Below are 24,534 nucleotides of genomic sequence, written 5' to 3'. Positions count from 1 at the left end.
CGCATGTGGTGTTAACATAATACCCCTTGAGGCTCCACACTGGCATCATGATCTCCAGATTCATTGCTAGAGACTGAATAGGGTTTTGCTTGTAACTGTGAAGAACTTACATACTTAAGACAGAGCAAATCCAGAATACATTAAGGCTTTTGTGGTAATAACATATATTTATAGTTTAAAAAAAATAAATTTCACAAGGTACTGGTGACTGAAAAAAATAGAAGATTGCAAAATACAGTATGCACAGAATGATTTCATTGTAAAATCATACATACATAAATCTATATAAAATAAATTTTCTCTATGGGAAATCATGCATAGAGAGAGGTCTGAAAGGCCATTAACTAAAAATATGTTGACTTTAGGTACTGGGATTTACTCTCTCTTTTACACTTTTTTTTTCCTTTATACTTTTTAAACTGTTTGGGTTTCCTATGTGCATTTTAGTGTTATAAGCAGTAAAGAAAAAAAAAAAGCTTTAAAAAGAAAAAATGTTCAAGGCACAGATGAAGAATTTGTTAAGAAACTTTTCTTAAGCCTGTCAATAGCATAAAATGATGGTTGATGGGCGATGCGATGTAAAGTGGGATTCTTTTTCTTCCAGCTTTATTGAGATATAATTGACATATAACAGTATATAAGTTAAAGGTGTACAACATGTTGATTTGATACATTTATATACTGCAAAATGATCACCACTATAGCATAGCTAACACCTCCATCTCGTTACATAATGACCATTTCTTTTTTGTTGTGATAACATTTGAGAGCTACTCTCTTAGCAACTTTCAAGTGTATGGATAGACCTTGAGGGCATAATGCTAAGTGAAGTAAGACAGATAAAGACAAATTCTTGTATAACACCACCTGTATGTGGAATCTAAAAAAGCCAACCTCACAAAAACAGAGACTAGAACGGTGGTTACCAGGGCCTGGTGGGGGTAGGGATGGGGCGGGGCGGTGCGGTGCGGGAAATGGAGAGATGTTGGTCAAAGAATACAAACTTCTAGTTTCAAGATGAAGTTCTGGGGCCCTAATGTACAACATGTTGATTATTGTTAATAAAATGTGATTCTTACATTAGAGTTTTATGAATCCTTTCTATAGCTTCTTCAAGTTCTTCCTTCTGATCAGGAACAAACCGGTACTCTGACACATACCCCGCAGTATGCTTATACGGATCATAATCTCCAAGTTCCGCTAAAAAAGAAAGAAACTGTAATTTTTTTCCATTTTAGGAAAATATTCCTAAAAATACAGGAATAAAAGTATTCTTCTCATGCTTAAACATTTTCTTCAAATGCTTTATTAATAAATTTATATAAGATAATAACTAATTTTAGTTTAAAACAACTCTGATGAGAATATATGGATAGTATAAACAAAATCTTACCTTAAAAAGATAAAATGTTTGCTTTCGGCAAGACTATGATTATCATTTTCATTTAAGTTATTCTTACCAGTTTATATGAAGTAAAATGTTGTAAACAGAATTTAAAGTACATATAATGGAAATGCTTGAGGTGAAAAACAACCATATCCTCTCTCAGGCAATGACACAAAGAGATAAATCATGTGGTTCAAAACGTATTTGCCCCACATAATGGTCATGGAAATATAATACAATGCTGCACATAACCCCATTACAGTTTACACAAAGAAACTAAATGAAACCAGAGAGCTCACTATGTTATGCTTATAAAAATTCTCCCTATATTAATCCACCTTCCAAACCCAACCAGTTCCCCAGTGCATTTACGCAACATTTTTCCTAGAATATTTTTTCTAAACTATTTATGGTCTGCAAGAATCACACAGGCAAGGAACATGCTGTCTTATCCCCTCCATAGCCTGCTTGATTCTTAGAAGGGGCTCAGTAAATATAAGTGGAAACAGCCTCAGCTTCAGCCTCCAAAACGACAGTGCAACCTGGAGCTGCCCCCATGGCCGCCATATTGATGGCAAGAGCTGATGGACAATGGTTGCGGACTGTGGGCCACGCTCTAAACTGGCGATGGCACCTGCCCACGTGGGGTCATCACAACAGCCGCTTGGAAGCAGTGGGATCTCTGAGGCAGAGCGGCTCAGAGGGATCAATCAACTCCGGTGGAATGTAGACTAGAACAAATTTTCAGACCTTCCACTGAATCAAGAATCAGTGCTATTCCTGTGACTAAAACTCCATGCAACTTACTACAAGGGATATGTAACCGGCTTCACTTTTACCCCTTCTGAAGGCACACTGATTAAAACTTGAATTCTGACTAAATTCAATTTCTTTTTAGCAAAATGTCATTTGCTAACAAGAACTTTATAAACTTGCTTAAAAAGAAAAATTCAAACATTCTTCTCAAGAGCTCTGAAGCAAATTTGCTTAAGTGGAACCTACACTGGATGGCATACGCTCCCAGCTGAGCAGCAGTGTTGACGGGGCAGGGCAGCCGGCCCTGAAGGACATCTTGCTTCACCTGCAAGAAAAACTGATATCTAAAAGAGAAATGGAAAAGAGAGATTAATGATATCTTCCACTACCCTGACCTGTAGTTTCAGACCCTGAAACACAACACCTTTAATGAAAATAAAGCCACTTTCTGCTCTTTTGTGAGGGGGCCGTTGCGTGAACAGGGACTATTTACACACACTGCAGAGGCAATCAGGGCAGTGGCTAAAGAGTGCAGGCTCTCAAGTTAAACCAGCTGGACTGCATCCCAGCTCCAGGACTCACGAGCTCTTGGCCTTGGGCAGCTGCTTCACATAACAGCCAGGCTCTTCAAGGGTAAAAGTGAGATCATGAAGTATCTACACCTCATCAGGTTGACGTGGAGGTTTCATACAAGCTAGTCTCACCATTCTCATCACTGCCACTGCCACTAACACTACAACATGTTCTCACTGGGATGAACAAATTACAAGGACCCAGCCAATATGCTATGTTATCAGGGTCTAAAATCATGGATACAGGACAGAAAGGCCATTATAATGTAATTCCATCAATCCTCCCACTTATTAAGATGTTGCCCATTATCTGCGGCTTTGCTCATTCCATCTGCTAAAAGAAAACCTTGTATAATAATAGTGCTACCAGGCTTCCCTGGTGGCGCAGTGGTTAAGAATCTGCCTGCCAATGCAGGGGACATGGGTTCGAGCCCTGGTCCGGGAAGATCCCACATGCCGTGGAGCAAATAAGCCTGTGCGCCACAACTACTGAGCCCGTGAGCCACAACTACTGAGCCCGTGAGCCACAACTACTGAGCCTGCGTGCCACAACTACTGAAGCCTGCGTGCTACAACTACTGAAGCCCGTGCACCTAGAGCCCGTGCTCCGCAACAAGAGAAGCCACCACGATGAGAAGCCCGTGCACCACAACAAAGAGTAGCCTCCACTCACCACTACTAGAGAAAGCCCACACGCAGCAACGGAGACCCAACACAGCGGCCATAAATAAATAAATGCATGAATGAATGAATGAACGAATGAATAAATAACTAAATAAATAATAGTGCTACCCACTGTTCTAAACATTGTAAATATAGTAACTCATTCCAAGTATTTTACAGACAATAACTTATTTAAGACTTTAAAATGAGATTAGTACTATTATTATCTCCATTTTGCAGATGAAGAAGCTAACAGACACAAAGAGATGAAAAAATTTGTCCACGATCTCGCAACTAGTTAAGTAGCATAGCTAGAACTGGAACGCAGGCAATGTGACCCTAGCACTCTCTTAGTCAGGATGTTATGCAACCTTAGCTAGCTTTCCCCCTACCCCTCCCATTCAGCCTTTCTGCCAGTGGGTGAAAGAGGCCAGAGGTTTATGAACCAATACAATGAACCATCCATGCCATCCTCAGCCACCATCACTTATTCTCTCTCTCTCTCTCTCTCTCTCTCTCTCTCACACACACACACACACACACACACACACCAGGCTGTCTTCTGTGATTTCTCTTTCTTTGCAAGGTGACGCTTGCTGTCATTGGGAATGGCAGGAAAAAAGCATAGGAAATTAATTATAAAAATCAACCGTGGTAAGTTTTTCTTCACCCAAGGCTCACAACCAAAGTTCTTAGTGAATTTTAGATGCTACTCTGATTATTTCTAGAAGACTGATAATCAACTTTGTACCCACAGGCTTAAGTGAAAATCTGCCTAACACCCTGTGTTTCTCCACTACTCATTTAGTAAATGTCACCACGGTTCTCCAGACACATAAGCAAGGGAAACCCAGGACAATGTGTAACCCTAGGCACCCACATTCAATCACTAAACCTGTTTTTTGGAGTCTATACACTTTCCTCCTTCTCCTAGTCCAGGTCACTAACCACTGGGTTTCTAAAACCTTCACTATCCTTGCCACTAGTCATACTTATCTCCCTTGCAAATGACACTTCCAAGAGGTAACTAGGATAATGTCACTCCCTTGATTTAAAAACAAACAAAACTTAAGACACTTCCTTTTGCCTTCAGGACAAAGTTCAAGATCCCTAAGATAGCTTACAAGACTTGCTTATTTCTTGAGCCAAATCTCTTGCCATTACCAATGGCTAACCCCACTCCTTAAGTTGCGTTCACTTTCCCAGCCCTACTAACTACTTTCTGTTCCCTGAATGCTCATCTTAGATATCAAATCCACTTTGTTATAATCATCTGGGTTCCTCCTGAAGAGGAGAAAAGTAAAGTGACATTAGCAGAACTGAAATGCAAAAATATAGAGACATTTCCCCAGAATTACTACTGCTCGCTGGAAACTTGTGTTTAGCTTCACTCCCTTCCTCTATTGTTAACTTGGAATCTCTTTTCCTAAAGTGTAGTTTTTTGAGTAAATGGATCACAGAGGCATATTTGTCTTGCCCCATTAAGACTTTTATAACATTTGACTGAATAGTAGAATTTTTTGCCAAATAAAGAAACTGAGGGACCTAATCCTATAAGACTTTGCTTCAGAGAGAAAGGTAAAGAGAAACAAGGAGATGATTTCTCCTTGCTTTTACAAAGACAGAGCTGAAACAGAGAAAGACAAGCCGGTACAAAGAAAAAGGAACCAGACCCCACTGGTGACTGTATTCCCAGTACCTAGGGTTTAGCACACAGTAACTGCTCAGTAAATAGCTGTTGACTTGATGATAGATATATGAATGAACAGATAGACAGATAGATGAAAATGGAAAAAAATGAACATTCTTTGTTGTCTCTGAGAAATTCATGAAGAAAAAAAAGGACATCTGTTCAAACCTCCCTGGGTAGCCTGCCTTTTAAAGATACTAGAGATCTTTAAGTCATTCCTTAAAAAAAAATAATCCACTAAAATCAAAGAAGACAAGTAAACTATTTTTAACTAATAATTTTATTAGTTTTTATCACAGCAAGCATCATATTAATTGTGTATAAGACAAATCTATGATACGGTAAAATCATATCTTTATATGCTGAACATTTTATCTTATCTCAGGGCTTGTTTTTAACTATATATAACTTATTTTGTCCATTTATGGGACCTAGACTACAATTTTTTATTTAAATTACAGATTTAGAGTTCCTGAGTCTTTCCTTCTACATCATTCTGATTAAGGCTATCACTGCATGTGTGAGCCCTTGTTTATCTCTGGTTTTAACCCAATAAATCCCAGTTTGCCTAGGACAGTTCTAGCTTAAGTCTGTTACACATTCCCCATTATTAATAACTCTCTTCATCATTCTCCCAAGTATTAGGGTTTGAACAATAAATTATATTGTAACCCTAGTTACATTGTACCCACATTGGGGAAAAAAAAAATGTTGATTTAACATGATCCTCTTAATAAGGAAGCTTTCCAGAACACACTCTGGTACAAAGCAGAGGCCACATAAAGCAATTACTGGTTATCTTTGTATGTAAATTACCAAACTGGTGCACATGCACTGTGGCCCAAACTAGATTATGAGCCCTGGGGGAGAAGCCCTCCATCTTGCACCCCATCCTCACTCATCACGACAGTACAACCAGTACAACACAAGAGAAGGGCCTGAAATACTGGCCTCACCATTTTGCGTTTATGTGATGTTCATAGAATAGAGCTGAATTGACACCCAGGATGTACAAGCTGCTAAGGACCATAGACAATTTAGCAAGTGTCAGAGATGAGAAGAACAGGCAAAGGAGATTTGCTTAAAGAAGAGATGTTGTTCTTTCCAGAGCCCAAACAGGAGGTTCTCCTGAGATTTCTGGGGCCCAAGACAGCCAGGAAGGCTCACAGCAACGAAGGCTGAAGTGCACCTTCCAATGACTTGAGACCCTGGTGAGGAAACTGAAAGATATGAGGACAAGTAGAAGTTTGATTTCTGGTGCCAGCAAAATGTGACACTGAGACATCTGAGAGGAGAGCACCTGCCTACAGGAAAGGCAGGACGGTTTCCTGCATCCAACAGAGAAGGATGCAGCCTGTGACAGGAGCCTAATCATTCTGGATGAAACTTAATGTGCAGGACAGAAGGAAAGGTTTAAATAATAACATAGTACTGAACACTGTGGGGGAAATAGCATGTATGACTTAAGAAAAAGAAAAGCAGGAGAGAAAGCACCCACTGACTCTCAAGAGAAAATGACAAAGACTGGGAATAACATTTTTGCAGTTTAAAACTGATGATAAACATACAGGAGCAAAGAGTAGCAGTATCACCTTGTATTTATATAGTCCTTTAAAGGTCACAATGTCTTTTGCATCCATACTGAAATGTGACCCACAGCTCAACTCTGATGTGTTGAGACCCATTAACTTCACTTAGAGAAGGAGACAGGGACACCGGAAGAGACTGTGTGACTGAAGGTCACTCAGCTCATAAAGAAGCTAAAACACACTAACCTTAACAAAGGATATGGATTACCCAGTGTTATAATAATAAATAATTGACGAGCTTAATGTCAATCCCCAACAAAGTACAATAAAATATTTTAAAACAAACACCTGTTTTCAGAAGCTAAAATGTATTCATCATGAACAAGTCACTTGGAACTAACATTATTCTCTTTTTAGAAAGAGTTAAAATTTCAGTGTCATCACACACAGGGTTGTCAGCAAAGCAACAGGCAGAGTCACGCACTCAGACTCACTCACTCTCCGCCTTCTCTCTCTGGAGGACTGAAAGCATAGCTCTCTTTTGGTCACTATAGAATCTCCTTGTCCTCAGTGCACTGGACAACAATGCTCCACAGAGTTATTGAACGGAGGATGAGTGAGTGAGTGAATTCTGTCTTTATGTCCAAATTCAAGAAATGCAGGCTAGAGGGCAGTAGTAGGATATTCTGATTAATGGATTGACTTTAACCTGGAAGACCTATCGTCAGGGCTCCAAGTTGGTCTTTTCCTCCCTAATTTTTTAGTCAGTAATTTGAAAATATAAGATAATCATTATTTCTATTTTAGCTACCCCCACCATCTACTGAACACATCATTTTTGCATTATGGTAAGTACTTTACATGTATTATCTTATATATTCCTCCCATCATCTTTTATTTATTTATTTTTGGCTGCGTTGGGTCTTCGTTGCTGCGCGCGGGCTTTCTCTAGTTGCAGCGAGCAGGGGCTACTCTTCGTTGCGGTGCGCGCGGGCTTCTAATTGCGGTGGATTCTCTTGTTGCAGAGCACGGGCTCTAGGTGCACGGACTTCAGTAGTTGTGGCTCACGGGCTCTAGAGCGCAGGCTCAGTAGCTGTGGCACACAGCTGTGGCTTAGTTGCTCCGCAGCATGTGCGATCTTCCCGGACCAGAGATCGAATCCGTGTCCCCTGCATTGGCAGGCAGATTCTTAACCACTGCACCACCTGGGAAGTCCCCCATCATCTTTTTGAAGAAATACTATAATGCCATTTTACAGATGAGAAAACTGAGACTTTAAAAGGTTATGTAATCTTCTCAAGATAACACAACCAGTGAGTGGCAGAGCAAGCCTGCAAAACCCAGCCTGTCTGCCTCCAAAGTCTGCCTTCTTAACGAATATGTGCATTATGCTTATTGAATCTGCAGAAGATAGCTATGAATGACACATAATACATGGAAGGCTGTCATAATATTTTGAATCAGAATTGAAAATAAGTTTAACAGATGTCATGAGGACACAAATTATTTAAAAAACTGATAAAGAGAAAAGAGGTTAGATTTATTTCGCATAAACCTAGAAAGAAAACCTAGTGCTGATGTCAGAAGTTCCAGAGATCTTTTCTTTCTTATTGAACTTCCACTGCTTTGTGAAGCAGTAAGGTTTCCTCTCTTCAAAATGTTTAAGAAGAAAGAAGCTGGCTAACATCTCAGGAACTTTTTATAAAAATGGAGGGTAGGATATATGACCTCAGAGTCCCCCAACTTCATCTATTCAGGAAACATTTTAGAGCACATAGCAGGTACTCCAAGTTGAAGCAATTCTATTAACTTATATTTTTCATAGTCTGGAGCCTTATTTTTTAATGCATCCCATTCATCTAAAAAAATTTCCCCCTAGATACAATGTCCTTCTGGAATACGTCATCTAGCATGATAACTTATCTACATGAGAAGATTCAATGCAGTATCACATATAATTTTAAAAAGGAAACAAGTTGGGTTGTCATCCACAAGGGCAGGAGTAAAACAAATGGGTTAGATAGTGAAAGATGTCTTTAACCGTATGTAGGAAATTGTGTGACTTTCAAAAAAAACTGTACATGGAAGAATAAGTAAAACCATGTTTAGGGGCTTCCCTGGTGGTAATTCAGTGGTTAAGACTCTGTGCTTCCAATGCAGGGGGTGCAGGTTTGATCCCTGGCTGGGGAACTAAAATCCCACATGCGCGTGCCAAAAAAAAAAAAAAAAGGGAGCTGTGTTTGACTCTCTACTGTATTTTGTCGTTTAACTGTTCTTAGATGGAATCACCACAATAAAAATAATTATTTTTTTTTAAAAAAAGCATGTTTATTTGTGATGACCTAGAGGGGTGGGATAGGGAGGATGGGAGGGAGGATGGGAGGGAGGCTCAAGAGGGAGGGGATATGGGGATATATGTATACTTATAGCTGATTCACTGTTGTACAGCAGAAACGAACATAACATTGTAAAGCAATTATACTCCAATAAAGAAAAAATAAATAAAATAATAAAATAAAATTCAGGGAAAAAAAGCATGTTTACTGTAGCTTTATTTTTCATATCAAAAAATTACAAACTATGTACAAAATAGATGGAATAAGAACCTACTGTATAACACAGGGAACTATATTCAATATCTTGTAATAACCTATGACAGAAAAGAATCCAAAAAAGAATATATATGTGTATGTATAATGAATCACTTTGCTCTACACCTGAAACACTGTAAATCAACTATACTTCAATTTTTTAAATTAAATTTCAGAAAAAAGAAAAAAGAAAAAGAAGAGAGAAAGTGAAGGAAAAAAATTACAAACAACCTAAGAGCCAGTACAGAGTAGGTTGGAACAATTTTCCAACGAACTGAAGCAAGATAAATGTTCGACTTGAAAATGCTGGCCTAAGTATGCTTTTCCTTTAGTAGCTTATTTTGGGGGATTCTGTCTTTTGGTTTCAGTTTTTGCTTTTGCCAAAATTATCTCATGTAATTGACTCCCTTCCCTTTTTAAAGTCCATTATGCCTAACCATTTAAGTTAGCATATTCATGCAAATCAATGATTTTATCTCTAGGATATACTAAGACTCAGTGTACAATAATATCACATTAAATGCTCGTTTAACTTACTTAAATTCGACTCTATGTTTTGTACAATAAAAACAAATTATTATAGATCATGGCCACTAACTGTAAGCCAACAATATCATCTGGTTCTTTACATGAAATGGTCTAAAACTTGAGGAAAACAAGGTTGTATTCAATATATTGTGGGGTTGTAGATTACACACAAATCCATATATTCTGCTAATGAGCTGTTAGTAGTTTCTAAAGGGAAATTTCTCTTCATCATCAGTATTTGGTAAACAGATGTGAAGTAATGCGTTATAAAACACTGCCCTTTTCCCCCCTTCTTAATACTAAATCAAGTATCTTTTGGAATCTAACTCTCATTTAAGATGTAACTCACTGGGGGACTTCCCTGGTGGTGCAGTGGTTAAGAATCTGCCTGCCAGTGCAGGGGACACGGGTTCGATCTCTGGTCCGGGAAGATCCCACATGCCGCAGAGCAACTAAGCCCCTGCGCCACAACTACTGAGCCTGCGCTCTAGGGCCCGCGTGTCACAACTACTGAGCCCGAGTGCTGCAACTACTGAAGCCCACGTACCTAGAGCCCATGTTCCGCAACAAGAGAAGCCACCACAATGAGAAGCCCGTGCACTGCGACGAAGAGTAGCCCCCGCTCGCCGCAACCAGAGAAAGCCCGCGCGCAGCAACGAAGAACCAATGCAGCCAAAAAAAAAAAAAAAAAGACGTAACTCACTGAACCACCAGAGCAAAGACAGAACGAAATAATAAGTGCCAGCATTTATCAAGCACTTAACTATGAGCGGAAACAACCAACTTATAAGAGCTTTACAAACATTATTCCATTTAATGCTTACAAAAACCTTACGAGACAGGTACATCTCCAATATTACAGGTGAGGAAATTGAGCACAGAGAGGTTACTGATAAAATCAAAATGAAGAACTTTCCTTGTATTTTCATAAAATGTTGTGCCCTGTAATTCCCTAATGAGTTACAGATATAAATGTGCATTTATACCACTTGGACTCAGTTTCCCCATAAGCCCTCAACTCAGAAATCCCTCTTGAATGCAAAGACTCTTCATGAAATTCTAATGTCAACATGACCCCTCGCCTCAACCTCTCCCCAACACAGTGTCCCTTCTCCCATAGAGGTGTGCTCGGAGAAACCCTGGACAGGCAGCCCTGCCTTTGCAAGTGCTCGCTGCAAAGCAGATGTCAGCACAGTTCTACAAATGAGGCCTAATTACAGCACTTCAGAGCGGAAGAGAAAAGGTCTGATTAGCTGACCCTCTTCTCACTCATCTATGTGCAGTGCAGAATCAAGACAAAAGAAAGTCTAAGGAAAAAGATGAAAGGATAGAATAGAAACAAGACCATAGACTGTCTTAGTTATCAAGGAGATGATTTCCAATTTTCTGAGCAATGCATTAGGCTTTACTCAAGCCAATGACGGGTTCACTAGGAAAACTGACCATTTAGAGTTAAGTTAGGGAAAACGCTTCTGTTTTTGCTACCACATGCAGGCAGGTCACTAGTGGAATAAGTGAAAACATAATGCTATTGTCTGCTCTTTCTAAGCCATTTTCAAATGCTGGCATGGGCTGCTTTAACAATATAATCAATACCAATCAGAAATTCTGTTTTAACTGAAAATAAGATATTTGATGACAAAGGTAAAGTAATGCATTAAAAAACACTAGGTTTTTTCTCTCCCTTAATACTAAAAGCAATTATCTTTTCATTTTCCATAGAGATGAATGAAATCCCTGGACAGCTGATATTTAAGCTACAACAATTAAAGACAAGTGAGTGGCTCTTCAAGTTTATAATTACGTATGCAAACTCAGCATCAAAATATTGTCCCTACATGAGTGAACTTATCCATGAAACAGAAACAGACTCACAGACATAGAGAACAGACTTGCGGTTGCCAAGGGGGAGGTGGGGTGGGGGAGGGAGGGATTGGGAGTTTGGAATTAGCAGATGCAAACTATTATATATAGAATGGATAAACAACAAGGTCCTACTGTATAGCACAGGGAACTATATTCAATATCTGTAACAAACCACGGGAAAAGAATATGAAAAAGAATATATATGTATATGTATAACTGAATCACTTTGCTGTACAGCAGAAACTAACAAAACATTGTAAATCAACTGTACTTCTATAAAATAAATTTTAAAATATATATATCCTCCACTTACGCAGTTCAGATGGCTACGTTTACAGGACTACAAAGACTGAATGCATCCTTCACAGTAACAATACAGAAATATCCCATCACAGCAGATGCAGAATCTATTATCATGTCACCCAGGTCCATGCCATTGTTCAAACACATCTATCGTCAGACACTGAACTGCCTCACGCAATGCTAGTTTAAATTTAACTCTCACAGGAGTCCCATTACAAAATGCCTGCAGACACCCATCCAAATATTTGACCCCAATTTGTTTTAAATAAAGCCTTTTGTATATGTCATACATGTACTGATCAAAAGCAAAGTCAGTACTATACCTGGTTATTTCTTCTTTAAGCTTACATGGATCTTCGGCATAGAATTTAATACCAAAATACAAAGTATACGGAGGTCCAGCTAAAAATAAGAAATAGAAATTAAATTTCACATTATAAATTAGTCAAAGTAGTAGTGTAATATTACACAACTACTAAAAATTACACTCACCAAAAAGATTTGCAAACCATATACTGGATAAGGGGTTAATATCCAAAAATATATGAGGAACTTACACAACTCAATAGCAAAAAACAAATCACCCAATTAAAATAATGGAACCTAAATAAACATTTTTCCAAGGAAAACATTCAAATGGCCAAAAGATACATGAAAAGATATTCAACATGGCTAATCATCAGAAAAATGCCACAAATCAAAACCACAGTGAGATGCCAACCTCACACCTGCAAGAAGGGCTATTGTCAAAAAGACAAAAGTGTTGGTGAGGATGTGGAGAAAGGGGAAGCCTTGTGCACTGTTGGTGGGATGGAAATTAATCAAACCATTAGGGAAAACAGTATGGAAGTTCCTCAGAAAGTTAAAAACAGAGCTACCATATGAGCCAACAATCCCACTACTGGGTATTTATCCAAAGGAAATGAAATCAGGATCTCCAAGAGATGTATGCACCCCCATTTTCACCGCAACATCATTTACAAAAGCCAAGACATGGAAACAACCTATCAGTAGATGAATGCGCACAAAGAAATGGGATATACATACACAATGTAATATTATTCAGCCATGAAAAGAAGGAAATCCTCCCATTTGTGACAACATGGATGAACCTGGAGAACATTAAGCTACGTGCAACAAGCCAGACACAAAAAAACAAATACTGCCTGATCTCACTTATACGTGGAATCTAAAACAGTCGCATGCCTAAGTGCAGAGAGCAGAATGGTGGCCGCCCAGGGCCAGGAGGAGGGAGACATGGGAAGCTGTCGGTCAAACAGTAAAAAGTGTCAGTTATGCAAGATGAATGAGTTCTGGGGATTTAATGTAGAGTTTGGGGACAATAGTTAACTATTGTATAATACTACTGTATTACATACTTGAAATTGGCTAAGAGGATCGATCTTAATTTAAATCTTCTCACCCCACGCCCACCCTGGTAACTATGCCGAGGTGATAGATAAATTATTTAGCTTGATGCGGTGCTCTTTTCACAATGTATACATCTGTCAAAACATCAAGCTGTACACCTTAAATATATACAAATTTTTTATGTCAAAGGTGCCTCAACAAAGTTGTTTAAAACATTACACTCACCACGAATTTCTAAAGACAGAAAACGCAAAATGAAAAAACAAGAGTTCAGAATTGGGCAATAGTAAGGCTTCAACTATGTCATTATCTATGTAGTATGGGTCTATGTGCTCATAAACACAAGAAAAAAGACAGGACCAAATACATCAGAATATTGCCAGTTCTTCTCAGCTCTGGTTCGTGAGATAAGCACAAGTTTTACTTATTTCTAAATTTTCCATTTTTCACATTTTCTACAACATATGTATTTTTTCATAATGAAGAAAGATTACTGATAAACAAAATGAATAGTTTTAAAAACCATCCTCCTACCACTAACTATTGCAAAAAGTAACCCCCAAAATCTGCAAAATGGTGGAAACAATTTAAATGCTCAGCAGCAGGTGGGCCATTTAAGTCAACCACAGGACATACACAGGGTACCATTCAACCGTTTAAATGGGCAGAGGGGAACTTCATGTACTGATGGGAAAAGATCACCAAGCTCTATTTCTGACTGCAGAAATATGGCTCCTTTTGTGTGTAAAAGAAAGTTATCTGTTAAAATATGGGCCCACACCCCAACAGAAGAATGCATAAGAAATTACCAAGAGTGGCAAATTTTGGGAAGAGGGGCTGTAAACTTTTTTTGCCCAGCTTTATTGAGGTATAATTGACAAGTTAAATTATAAGATATTTAAAAGTATACATTGTGAAAGCATTACTCCCCAGCAAGTTAATTAACACATCCATCCCCTCACATACTAACTTTTCCTTTTGGTGAGGACATTTAAATTCTACTTTTAGCAAAACTGATAAGTCAGAAACTTCTTACCATGTATATCTCTTACCATTTAAAAACAAAATTATCAGTGAGGCTATGTGGTAGGATTAGGAGCAATATTTGTTTCATTCTTAAACTTTTCTGAATCTAAAAATATGTTCTTACATATTTAAGAACACATTTCTCATCTCAGTCATTTACCCCACACAGAAGAACTACATGCACAAATACCAAACATATATGAAACAAAATCTGGAGTTGTACCTGGGAAAATATAAAATATAATTAAACACTCATACTGTGCAAGAGGACACAAGCCCCTTCGTTTGCCAACCACATTATATTTTCACTAGAAATATTTCTATTTCAGAAGGTACAAATATAACCTGCACTGTTTCCAAAACTGCATACTTCTGAGCAATGTGGTAACTAGATCTTATATTAAATCTGTTTTAAAATGGATCTGTTACCTGGTGCACCAATCGGTGGTCATAGTTTCTAATTTTTTCCTCCAACAAAAGCTCTCCCACACAAATAAAAAAGATACGAAACAGGCACCTGTGTAAAAATACTTCCACCCACACACTGTTATCCCAAGTCTCTGATACTGTATAACAGACATACAGTTTATTTTCATTTCTAACTAAGTAAATAAAGTCACCAATTTAGAAGCTGGGGAGAGGAAGTTACATAGAACAACAGATAACAAAGCCATAATGAATTTATAATATATGAACTATGTTATTATTTATTATTATTATGACACACAAGCTATGTGTATAAAACCCCTGTTCCTGGCACACAGAAGGCAAGCAACACTAGGGCCTCGCCCCGCTCCCCTAAGTTACGCCTTCCTGTGTAAGGCACTCCTTAGGTTGGAGCTTTTTTAGAAACTAAATTTTAAAAGAAACTTTGTTACAATTTATCGTTAGAGTGGATTCCATATGTCTGAGTTCTATGTTTCCTTAATCCCTGTGTTTCCATTTGTGACAAACAGACCTCTACCCCTGAACACAGATGTCAAGGAGACACTGACTATTAAATATTTAGAAGAGCTGGGAAGTCCACCCGCTGCTGATCTGTGCCAATCAAGCTCTGGGTTACTGAGCAGATGGGTCCACCTGCACCTGCAGGACACGAGGGTTGGCATGTGGGGGCAGGAGGAGCACAGATGCTGCTGAGATGGTGCACAAAGGGAGGAAGGCCTTGTCCGGACTCCAGAGCTGCTTTTATTCTCTGGAACATGACAGATTACACCCTATTGACCAAGCCTAGATAGTTGAAATGTATTGAGTGATGAGCAGTTAAGCAGAAATTTGAAAAATATATAATTAAAAACATTGTTTGGACTAATTTTCTTTTAGGACTTTTGGCCCAAATCAGCCCTCCCTTTCCCACTTACATACAAAGTGTCTGGTGCCCAAATATATAAATTACTATTCGACTGTATTTGATAATGTGCAAAAATGTTTCCTAAACATCTGATTCCCAACAAGCATCTGGTAACATATGCAAGGCAGGAAAAGCTCCAAGGAGGTAAAGCAACTCGCCCAAGATCCCAATGATGAGAACCACGTTTGCTAGTACTTAGAGTTCAGTGCCTGCTGGCCACTATTCCATACAGGCTTTCAGGGAAAAAATTATAACACCTTTAGAGCAAGCAAATACTTCATTTACACATCACTGTTTTATAGATCAATTAAAGGCTAAAGAAATGGAGATTTTGGAGCAAGGATATGTCTACCCAAGTATTTTTTGGCCTCCTAGCCTAAGACTGACTATAAATATCAGGTGCTGGTGAAGTAAATTCCTAGATTATCATCTTGATCTACGTCTTTCCACAGAGTCTACCTTTAAGAAATCCTTATGTAAAGTAAGTTAATATTGTTTTACTCTAGCAAAATAGACAGAAGCCAGAAACTGGGACTCCTCTAATCTACCTTTTGTGAAGACTAATTTCAAGGCCTTTAATGATAATAGTCTCCCATTAGCTCAGGATAACTAAATCATAATGCACCTATGAGAATCCTGGCGACTAGCAAATATTCTGTCATTTTTGCAGATATTCCTTCTGACTTATCTGCTGGAGATGTGAGAGCCATTCTCCCTCATTAATTATCAAACTATCTTATGAGATAAAAAATTATGCATTATTCACTTACATAACTTTTCAATTTTAATATCAGTGTTTTATTCTTCCTGTACATCAAATTTTTAATAGGATGACATTTATTTAGGATGAGAAAGTAACTGCATTACAGATTATAGATATTAAACATAATATTTCATGCCATGTAATGAAATAGATACTTCAAATGCTCTTAGGAACACTTGAATAATATACCTTAAATAAAATAATTTCTATTTTTCTTCATCATTTGGGTAGAAATCTCAACATTTTTCTTATAAAAAACCTTTGCATTTGTTTTAAAATAACAATTCCTGAAATTTTTGAACTGGTATTTTTATTTTTTTATTTTTTTATACAGCAGGTTCTTATTAGTCATCCATTTTATACATATTAGTGTATATATGTCAATCCCAATCTCCCAATTCATCCCACCACCACCACCACCCCCGCCGCCACTTTCCCCCCTTGGTGTCCATACGTTTGTTCTCTACATCTGTGTCTCTATTTCTGCCCTGCAAACCGGTTCATCTGTACCATTTTTCTAGTTGAACTGGTATTTTTAAAGTAAGTGGTTCAAATGGACAAGACAGATATTTACTGTATTTATTATAATACCTGAATCTTATGGAAAAGTGCAGATTTCTAGATCCCAAGGGATGAGACTTGTTAAATTGGAGTGTCTACCATTCACACGAGGATACCTCTTGGAAGTTATCTGCATTTACATCTAATCACATGAACTTCCTGCTTCCCCTCAGCCTTTAGCGGGCAGTTTGCTCACTCAAGAAGCACGTGGTATTAGAAGTCAGAAGGTCAGGACTTCAGTCATTCCTCTGCTGTCAAGCAGCTTCTCATCCATGGCAGGTCATACGCTGTTTCTGATTAGGATTTACTCCTGTGTAGGCTGAGTAGGCAGAACTTGATAATGTCTAAGGTATATATTTTGAGGGTCCTTTCTCATCTCATAGGCCTCCAGTCCCATCTTTGAAACCTGTTGCCCACTCCCATCCAGAATGCTGGCCCCCTAGCAGCTACGTTTGCACTAACCTTGCAAAAAGCCTAGACATAGCTGACAGGACTGACATGAGCTACTGACTCAAACTGGGCTGGTCCAACACCCGCCCTAGAATTCGGAATTGCAATTCAGAGACAGCCAGTGCACTTCTGCCTGTGGCTAGAGCTGCAACTTGGAAACTGAGGAGGCTTCCACCACAGAGATGGAGGGGCAAAGAGAACCAGGCCACAGACAGAAACAAAAATGATGCTGATGTTCACAGAAACAGTACTGAGTTCCTGACCGTTCGTGCTGCAGTTCTTAGTTCCCAATTCCCTTCTGAGGCACAGCTCGGTTCCTGCCCTTGGGGTCCGTAAAGCACCATGTGACCCATTTTACCACGGGGAGTGAGCCAATACACATGGAAAGTACAGACTCAGAATGGGGGTAAGAAAGGCCAGAAGAATCCACTAGATCTTATTAGCAATAATTTGTACATTAAAGCAAAATGGGTTAATGATACAGTTTCAGTTTGGGAAGATGGAAAACATTTTGGAGATGGACAGTGGTAAAGGTTGCATAACAATGTGGATGTAGTTAACGTTGCTGAATTGTACACCCCCAAGTGGTCCAAGTGGTCCACCTTATGTTATATACTGATATTTTACCATAATTTTCATAAAGACGATTTAAAAATAACTACTCTTCTGAGTACTTAAGGGCTGCAAGTGTGTGTGCACATGCACATTTATAAATAAAAACTTGGGTTATGGAAATTAACGTTAATGAATATAACCTTAATTAGACTCTGAGTCACCTAGTAAGATTCATATTGATAAAATTAAAACCAAAACAGATGGGTCCTTTCTGAAGCCATAGCAATCTTTCAGGTTATGAGGGCACTCCTTAATTACCGACTCAGCCAACTGAATAATGTGAAGGGCAATACCACTCCTTAACCCAAGAAACCCAAGCACTTTAAAAGGTTGAATGTCCACCTCTTTTTCAAACCAGTGCCTCTCTGCCTTTTCTGTCTGAAGGTGAAATTTTAAAGACAATGGAAAAGTCACAGACAAAAGTCCAGGCCAGGTGCACACAAAAGCCAAATTCAATACTCAGATCCACTCAGAGTCTTTACCTACACAAATCTAATCAGAGTTTGCAGAGACCTGGCAATGCACAAACACCCATCTCCATATGCTGGCACTCAAGTGCTAATATTCACCTACATAGTATTAAAGCCTATTTCTGCACCCATCTAATCATGGACATTATACTGTTTTCAAACTTTAACAAAGTTAAAATCAAATACCTACTGTTGATCAGTTCTTTGTGTTCAGCTAGGGTTTTCGCAGGATCCAGCCAATACTGTGTGAGGAAGAAAAGGGTAATTACAGAAATTAGTTGCTTTTCATTGGCCTTCGCTTCAAGAGTATTTGGAAAGTGTTATGTTTTTAAATAACATTTAAATAATAAGTAAAACATTTCATTTATGATATATACACATAAACTTACATAAGAGTTTTCTGCTGCTAGAACATTAAAAGAAAAGAAAAATGTCAGTGTTTGGAGAGAAGCAGAGAAGAGAAACAGGAGAGAACCCATGCTGGGTTCTTAGTTGAATTCTCGTACTGGTTATAAGATCAGTAACATCAAGATGCTAGTGAGTGAGCTTCTTACCGCCTCTGGTGGGAAAACAACGGCTGCAGAGAATGCCCCCCAATCTCTTTCCAGAGTCCCTATAACAATTCCCCTACAGACATGTCTACCCCTAAAATGTCTTTACTCTTTTCATGTCCAGTCCCATCCCTTACAGGTATTGTAAGGAAGAAAGCAACCAAATCAAATCAAATCCTCATTAAGTATCCAGGAGAGGTGGCTCAGCACAGTGGCTGAGGGTTCGAGTCCCAGAGCAGACCGGTCTGGATGCTGTCCTGCCTCTCCCCTCATCATCACCATGTAACTTGGAACCAGTTACTGGACCTCTCTCTCTGAACCTTCTTCATAGGCTTGCTAGGCGGATTAAATCAAGTCATGCAAAGTCTTCAGAATAGCCCCTGGCTCACACTAAGCATGCAACACATGCTAGTGATGATTATTATTAAGGTGTGATGGTCATTCTTAATAAGTGCCATTAGCCAGTCTAAGGTACTTGCTTATTAATTCAAATTAATTTTTGACAAATAGAATTTTAGACAGTGATGGGAGAATTTGGGGCTCTGTGGAGAGGCCTTCCTTTAAATCTCACCTTTGTGAAATAAAATCACTGAAAGAAAAAGAAACAAGCCCTCTGCCTCATCTTCATGTGGAGGAAGAGGAGGGGAGAAGCAAACCAAGTACAAAGGGGGCACCCGGGGCTCCCATGGAAGCACACAGTCGAAGGGATTCCACTGCCTGGACAGTCGGGGGTGGTGGGCAAGGTGGAACCTTCACCCTGATGTTCTTGCCAAATGCTGGAGATTCCAAGGGCCGAGCTAACCAGTTTTCATCTTCTCATGTTCCTGGATGAAGAAGGAGCAATTCTCATAGCAGGGAGGTAGGAGCTGGTCCACCCTGAGCCACTTCATTCCTCGCACTCTTGTGTTTGTCCTGGTGAAATCATTCACACTCTCCTGACCACACTGGGTCAAGAATCACAAGCCACAAAAGGAGTCTAAGAGAACCTTCCTGCCCAGCTTCCCTTTCCCTGCCCCTCCACTAAGGGCAGAAATGCTTGCTCTGCTATATAACAGTAGCAGTAATTATAAATAGTAATTATAATATTTTATATAATCCCCTTACCTTTTATTCTTAATTACATATAAAAATCATTCACCCTAAATGAATGTCATAATCATTTTATTGTAAGATTTTAGTACAATACTTAACTCTATTCAGGTACACATAATCTTCACTATTTGCAACTCCTACAGCAGTTTCAGATTTTCCAACTTTTTCAAAAGGTAACCAATATAAATGGGTAGCAACTTATGACACAATGTTCATTATTCCGCTCCTTATCGTGTCTCAATTTTTGAAGGTCTAGAAACACTCACTTTTAAAGTAAAAAAAGATATATTTGAAGAAGAGGCCATAATCAGTGAACTGCTTTTGAAGCCCACAATGGCTAAAGATGTGGCTTTGGTGTTAAAATAAATGGCTCCCAGGGAAACACTGATTCATCCAAATCAAGTAAAATCAATTCAAATGCTCAGCTGTGTGTTGGACACAGAGCAGACCCCTTCCTCTAGGTACATAAAGCTATGGCTGCTTCCCACAAAATGGAAACATCAGGTGGGTGGACTGTTTCTTGCAATTCATGTTAAACAAAAGGGTTTGACTATCCCTGGATTTTTCAAGTAAGATAAAACCAAGGAAAACACACTCAACCATAAACACTTGCATCAGGTTTCTATTGCTGCCATAACAAGTTATCACAAATGTAGAGGCTTACAACACCACCCATTTATTAACTCCAAGGTCTGCAGATGAGTTGGTTTCTTTGCTCTAGGTTTCTTTCACAAGGCCAAAATCAAGATGTCAGCTGGCTGGGGTCCTGGAGGGTTATTTGGGGAGGAGACCCTACCCACAAGAGCACTTTTGGGAGGAGACTTGGAGTTGGGCCATGAGAGGCCTTCCCAGTTTTCTCCAGATGTCAAGGCACACATAATACTAGGCCTTAATTTTAGGCCTTACACTGCACTAAGTGCTTGGGGCAAGAAAGGAGGGGAGGGAAGAGGCCTCTGGTCTTCCTCCTCTGTCTAATCTCATCTCGAAACTAGTAGAAGACAGAAATTGCAAAAGAGTCTCCTTTTCACATCATCCTCCCCCCCAAAACAAACTTTACAAACATTTTCCTCAAACCAAATCGTTGTCTGTTTGTTTTCCCCTCCTGAATGATTTTCAGTCATTAAAAAGCCGGGTAAAGAAAACAAGAAGGAAATTTTAAACTAAATGTAACGGGAAAGACTGGTTAATCTCTTAAAATTTTTCACCTAATGATAGTCTGTACACTTTTAAAATAAATCTTTCCTTGAGAGCAATCAGATTTGTGAGGTGAAAAAGTATAATGAAGTTTCTGAGACGAGTAAGAAATTACAATTTTGCAGCAAAAAAAGGAAGAGTCAAGACTCAGCCAAAGGCTGCTCACTGCACATTAGATACGCCAAATATCAATCCAGCGCTCGCCACGCACGCATTGCATTTGATCTAAATGGAAACCAGGGGTTACAGAGGTCAGACAGTGATAAATGCCCCAGAACGTACATAATAAAACACGAGCCACCAGGTTCCATAAGCTAGCATCTTAAAATGTAAAACCCACTTACGCTCAACCAGAGGAAAGAAATGACCTTGGAACCAAAGCAGCCATCCCATGATGGCACTTGTCACCACACATTATCAACAAGCAATCAAACACAGCACATGTGTGATCACCATGAAACACATCAGGCAGCTGCTCCATCACCAGTGAGAAAAAAGGGCACAGAATTTGGCAATGAACGCAGTATCACAGTTTCAGTTTTAGGGTCTACATTCAGAATATTCACGTATATACAGAATGGATGTAGGCTCTAAAACTGTGACACCATTCATTCACTTAACATTTGTGGAATACCCACTACATATATTCTTTATATGTCATGTCAGATCTTGTCTTGGGGAGTGTAGCAAAACACAAATGACTGAAACTTTTCCCTAACCGTGGGGCACCCACAGTTTACCAGACACATAGACACAGAGTTGAAATATAATGTGGTGAGATGATCATGTGTATAAGATGAATACATATGAGATAAAAAGATGATGTAAATAGAAAATGAGCTCTTCAGGGTAAGTACAGGAAGGCATCATTGAAGAGAAAACCTTTGAACAGCATGCTCGCAAATAAAAAAACTTTCCCAAAATAGAAATGGAGAACACAGCCCTAAGTTTTTATAAGAATGATATCTAACAGCTCCACTGCTCTTAAAGCTAATGGATCCATTTTTAAGTGACAACACAGAACATAATACTCCAAGTCCTTTATAGCTGAGGACTTCCTGAAATCAGTGCTACCCGATAGCTAGTAACTATGCAGCTAAGAAATCAATGTTCCTGAAGGACTTCCAGAAAAAGAAGACCTGACGGACTTCCAGAAGCAATGTCCCATTCAGTCTTCTCATCTGTCCTGGGTTGGGGGAAAGAGAGAAGCAGAGAGCTGAGCAGTGGTCACTGTGGTGCTGGGCTACAGAACAGCTTTCCTGAACTGCGCTTGCTACCTAGACAGTCACGAGGAGAGACAGCCCCCTCTCTCTCATCATCTCTCAACATTCAAGCTGTTCAGTCTCTAGGAAAATCTTTCCATCTTGCCCCCTTCCTGTCCCCCATCTCCTCTCTCTCTCCTATTTCAAACTTATATCCTATAGTTCTGTGTATCCTCACAAGCTGAATTAGATCCTATTTTGCAGGAAGATAAGGTGACAATTAACCAAAACAGACCCTGCTCTCTCATCCTGATTTCTACAGTGGGCTTCCTAACACAGGAGAATGTTAACAAACTGTAACGCCAATACCCAGTCGCTAAGGAGTCAAGGTGACAAGCCCTCCTTGGCAATGACTCTTTGCCAGGGTGCAGGAGTCCAGTAGTTAGGTGGCCTTACCTCTTCAGTCCTGTCAATCTTAATAATGGCATTTATGCAACCCGAAGAGAAATGACAGATGGGCACAAGTTCCTTCTTACTCTCTGACAGTCCTGGCTAAATGCCCTGAGCGTCTTTTATCCACCTTGGCTGATCATGTCTCGATTTCATCAATTTCCTACGTAACAGTCTCAAAATTAGATTTTAAAACTCTAACGCTGTCCAGTAAACCAATATCCTAATCTTCAAAAGATATGTATTAAATTCAGGGTCCAACCTTCCATTTGTCAACTGTTCTTCTGGAGTCTCCTAGAGCTCTAATAGTAGACTAAGCCCTAAAACATCTTACATAAAGCATGGACAGCATCAAATAAAAAGAGCTTTGCTACATCTTATTTAACATGGAGTATAATTCTGATTCACCTTTGGAGAATTTAAGAATACCACAATGATATTTAATAATGTTTCCTGTAGATCAAAAAAGAAAAAAGACTTTAAAAGCACACAGTCTTCATCAATATAACAAAATAACTTCTTGATCTAAGGGACTATGAAAAGTTGACAATCTGTAAGTGACAATGGAGCCAAAAATATCTCAAAAAAGGATACTACGGCTCATTCCTGGGGAGTTCTAGGACGACATAATTTGCACATAGGTTCCCAGAAATCCAGGACTGTGGTGATAGCTATTTGTGCTTTGTCCACACCCATTTTCCAATGCCCCTGTATAGACACATCTCAGGCCCTCTAAGCAACATTCACAGGACGTGGTTTTAATTTGCTCCTCGGCATCAATCACAGAAGCCGTAGGACCTCAGGTAAAACCACCGTAACAGAGCTAACTCACAGCAGGGACAGAAACCAGGGCTTGCCGTTAGGCCATCACTGAGGGAAGTGTGTGTGTGGGGGGGTCGTAACTGGGCCCCATTTTTTCAACAAAAGTGGATTCCAATTAATTACTGTTGGACCATCTGGCTCCTCAAGAAGTGTCACTGGCCCCAGGGACTATTCCTCAGTTCTTTCCCATGGACCCTGGCGCCACCTAAGACCTAGAAAAGTAACCACAGTAACAGCTAAAGCTTATTAAATGCTTACCATGTGCCAGGCACTGTTGAAGACTTTACATTCATTCACTCATTTCGTCCTCTTAAAAACTCGATGAATTAGGAACTACTATAATTACCACTTGACAAATGAGGAAACTGAACCACTGATTAAACAACTTGCCCCAAAATACAGAACAGCAGGTCCAAGGAACTGAAGCCCCTTCCATCTTACACTCAAACCAAGCCCTTCTCAAGAATATTGTCCTAAAAGGAATGCATAATCTCAATTTCAAGATTTGTACATTCAACTCACTACCAACTCCTCCTTTCCCAGCTCACCCCTGCTAATATTCTGATTCCACCAGGATACGCATGTCAGAGATCCTACTACCTTTTCATCGTCTCTCCTCCCTGTCCCAACCCATGTCCTCACTTTGCTCGCCATCCATTATCTTCGTTCACTCGCAGTTGTCGTCAGTTCCCTTGAATGATCTTCCCTCCATGATATGCACCGAAAAAAAC

The 24,534-nt window shown here is 39.3% G+C and overlaps 1 protein-coding gene across 4 annotated transcripts in view; it reads right to left on the bottom strand.

Annotated features, from left to right (window-relative positions):
- Window positions 1-24,534, bottom strand: part of EPB41L4A (erythrocyte membrane protein band 4.1 like 4A) — a 264,564-nt gene that overhangs the window by 102,031 nt on the left and 137,999 nt on the right. For all 4 annotated transcript variants that reach the window (XM_036848718.1, XM_036848720.1, XM_036848717.1 and 1 more), the window contains 4 exons: window positions 18,683-18,734; window positions 12,209-12,287; window positions 2,390-2,487; window positions 1,080-1,200 (listed from right to left, as the gene is read on the bottom strand). In XM_036848718.1, coding sequence (XP_036704613.1) covers window positions 1,080-1,200; window positions 2,390-2,487; window positions 12,209-12,287; window positions 18,683-18,734 — 350 coding nt within the window. The remainder of the gene's footprint in view (window positions 1-1,079; window positions 1,201-2,389; window positions 2,488-12,208; window positions 12,288-18,682; window positions 18,735-24,534) is intronic.

The sequence above is a fragment of the Balaenoptera musculus genome, chromosome 3 (genome assembly GCF_009873245.2).
Source record: "Balaenoptera musculus isolate JJ_BM4_2016_0621 chromosome 3, mBalMus1.pri.v3, whole genome shotgun sequence".
Classification (NCBI taxonomy): Eukaryota; Metazoa; Chordata; class Mammalia; order Artiodactyla; family Balaenopteridae; genus Balaenoptera; species Balaenoptera musculus.
This window is presented reverse-complemented; position numbering and strand designations above follow the sequence as displayed.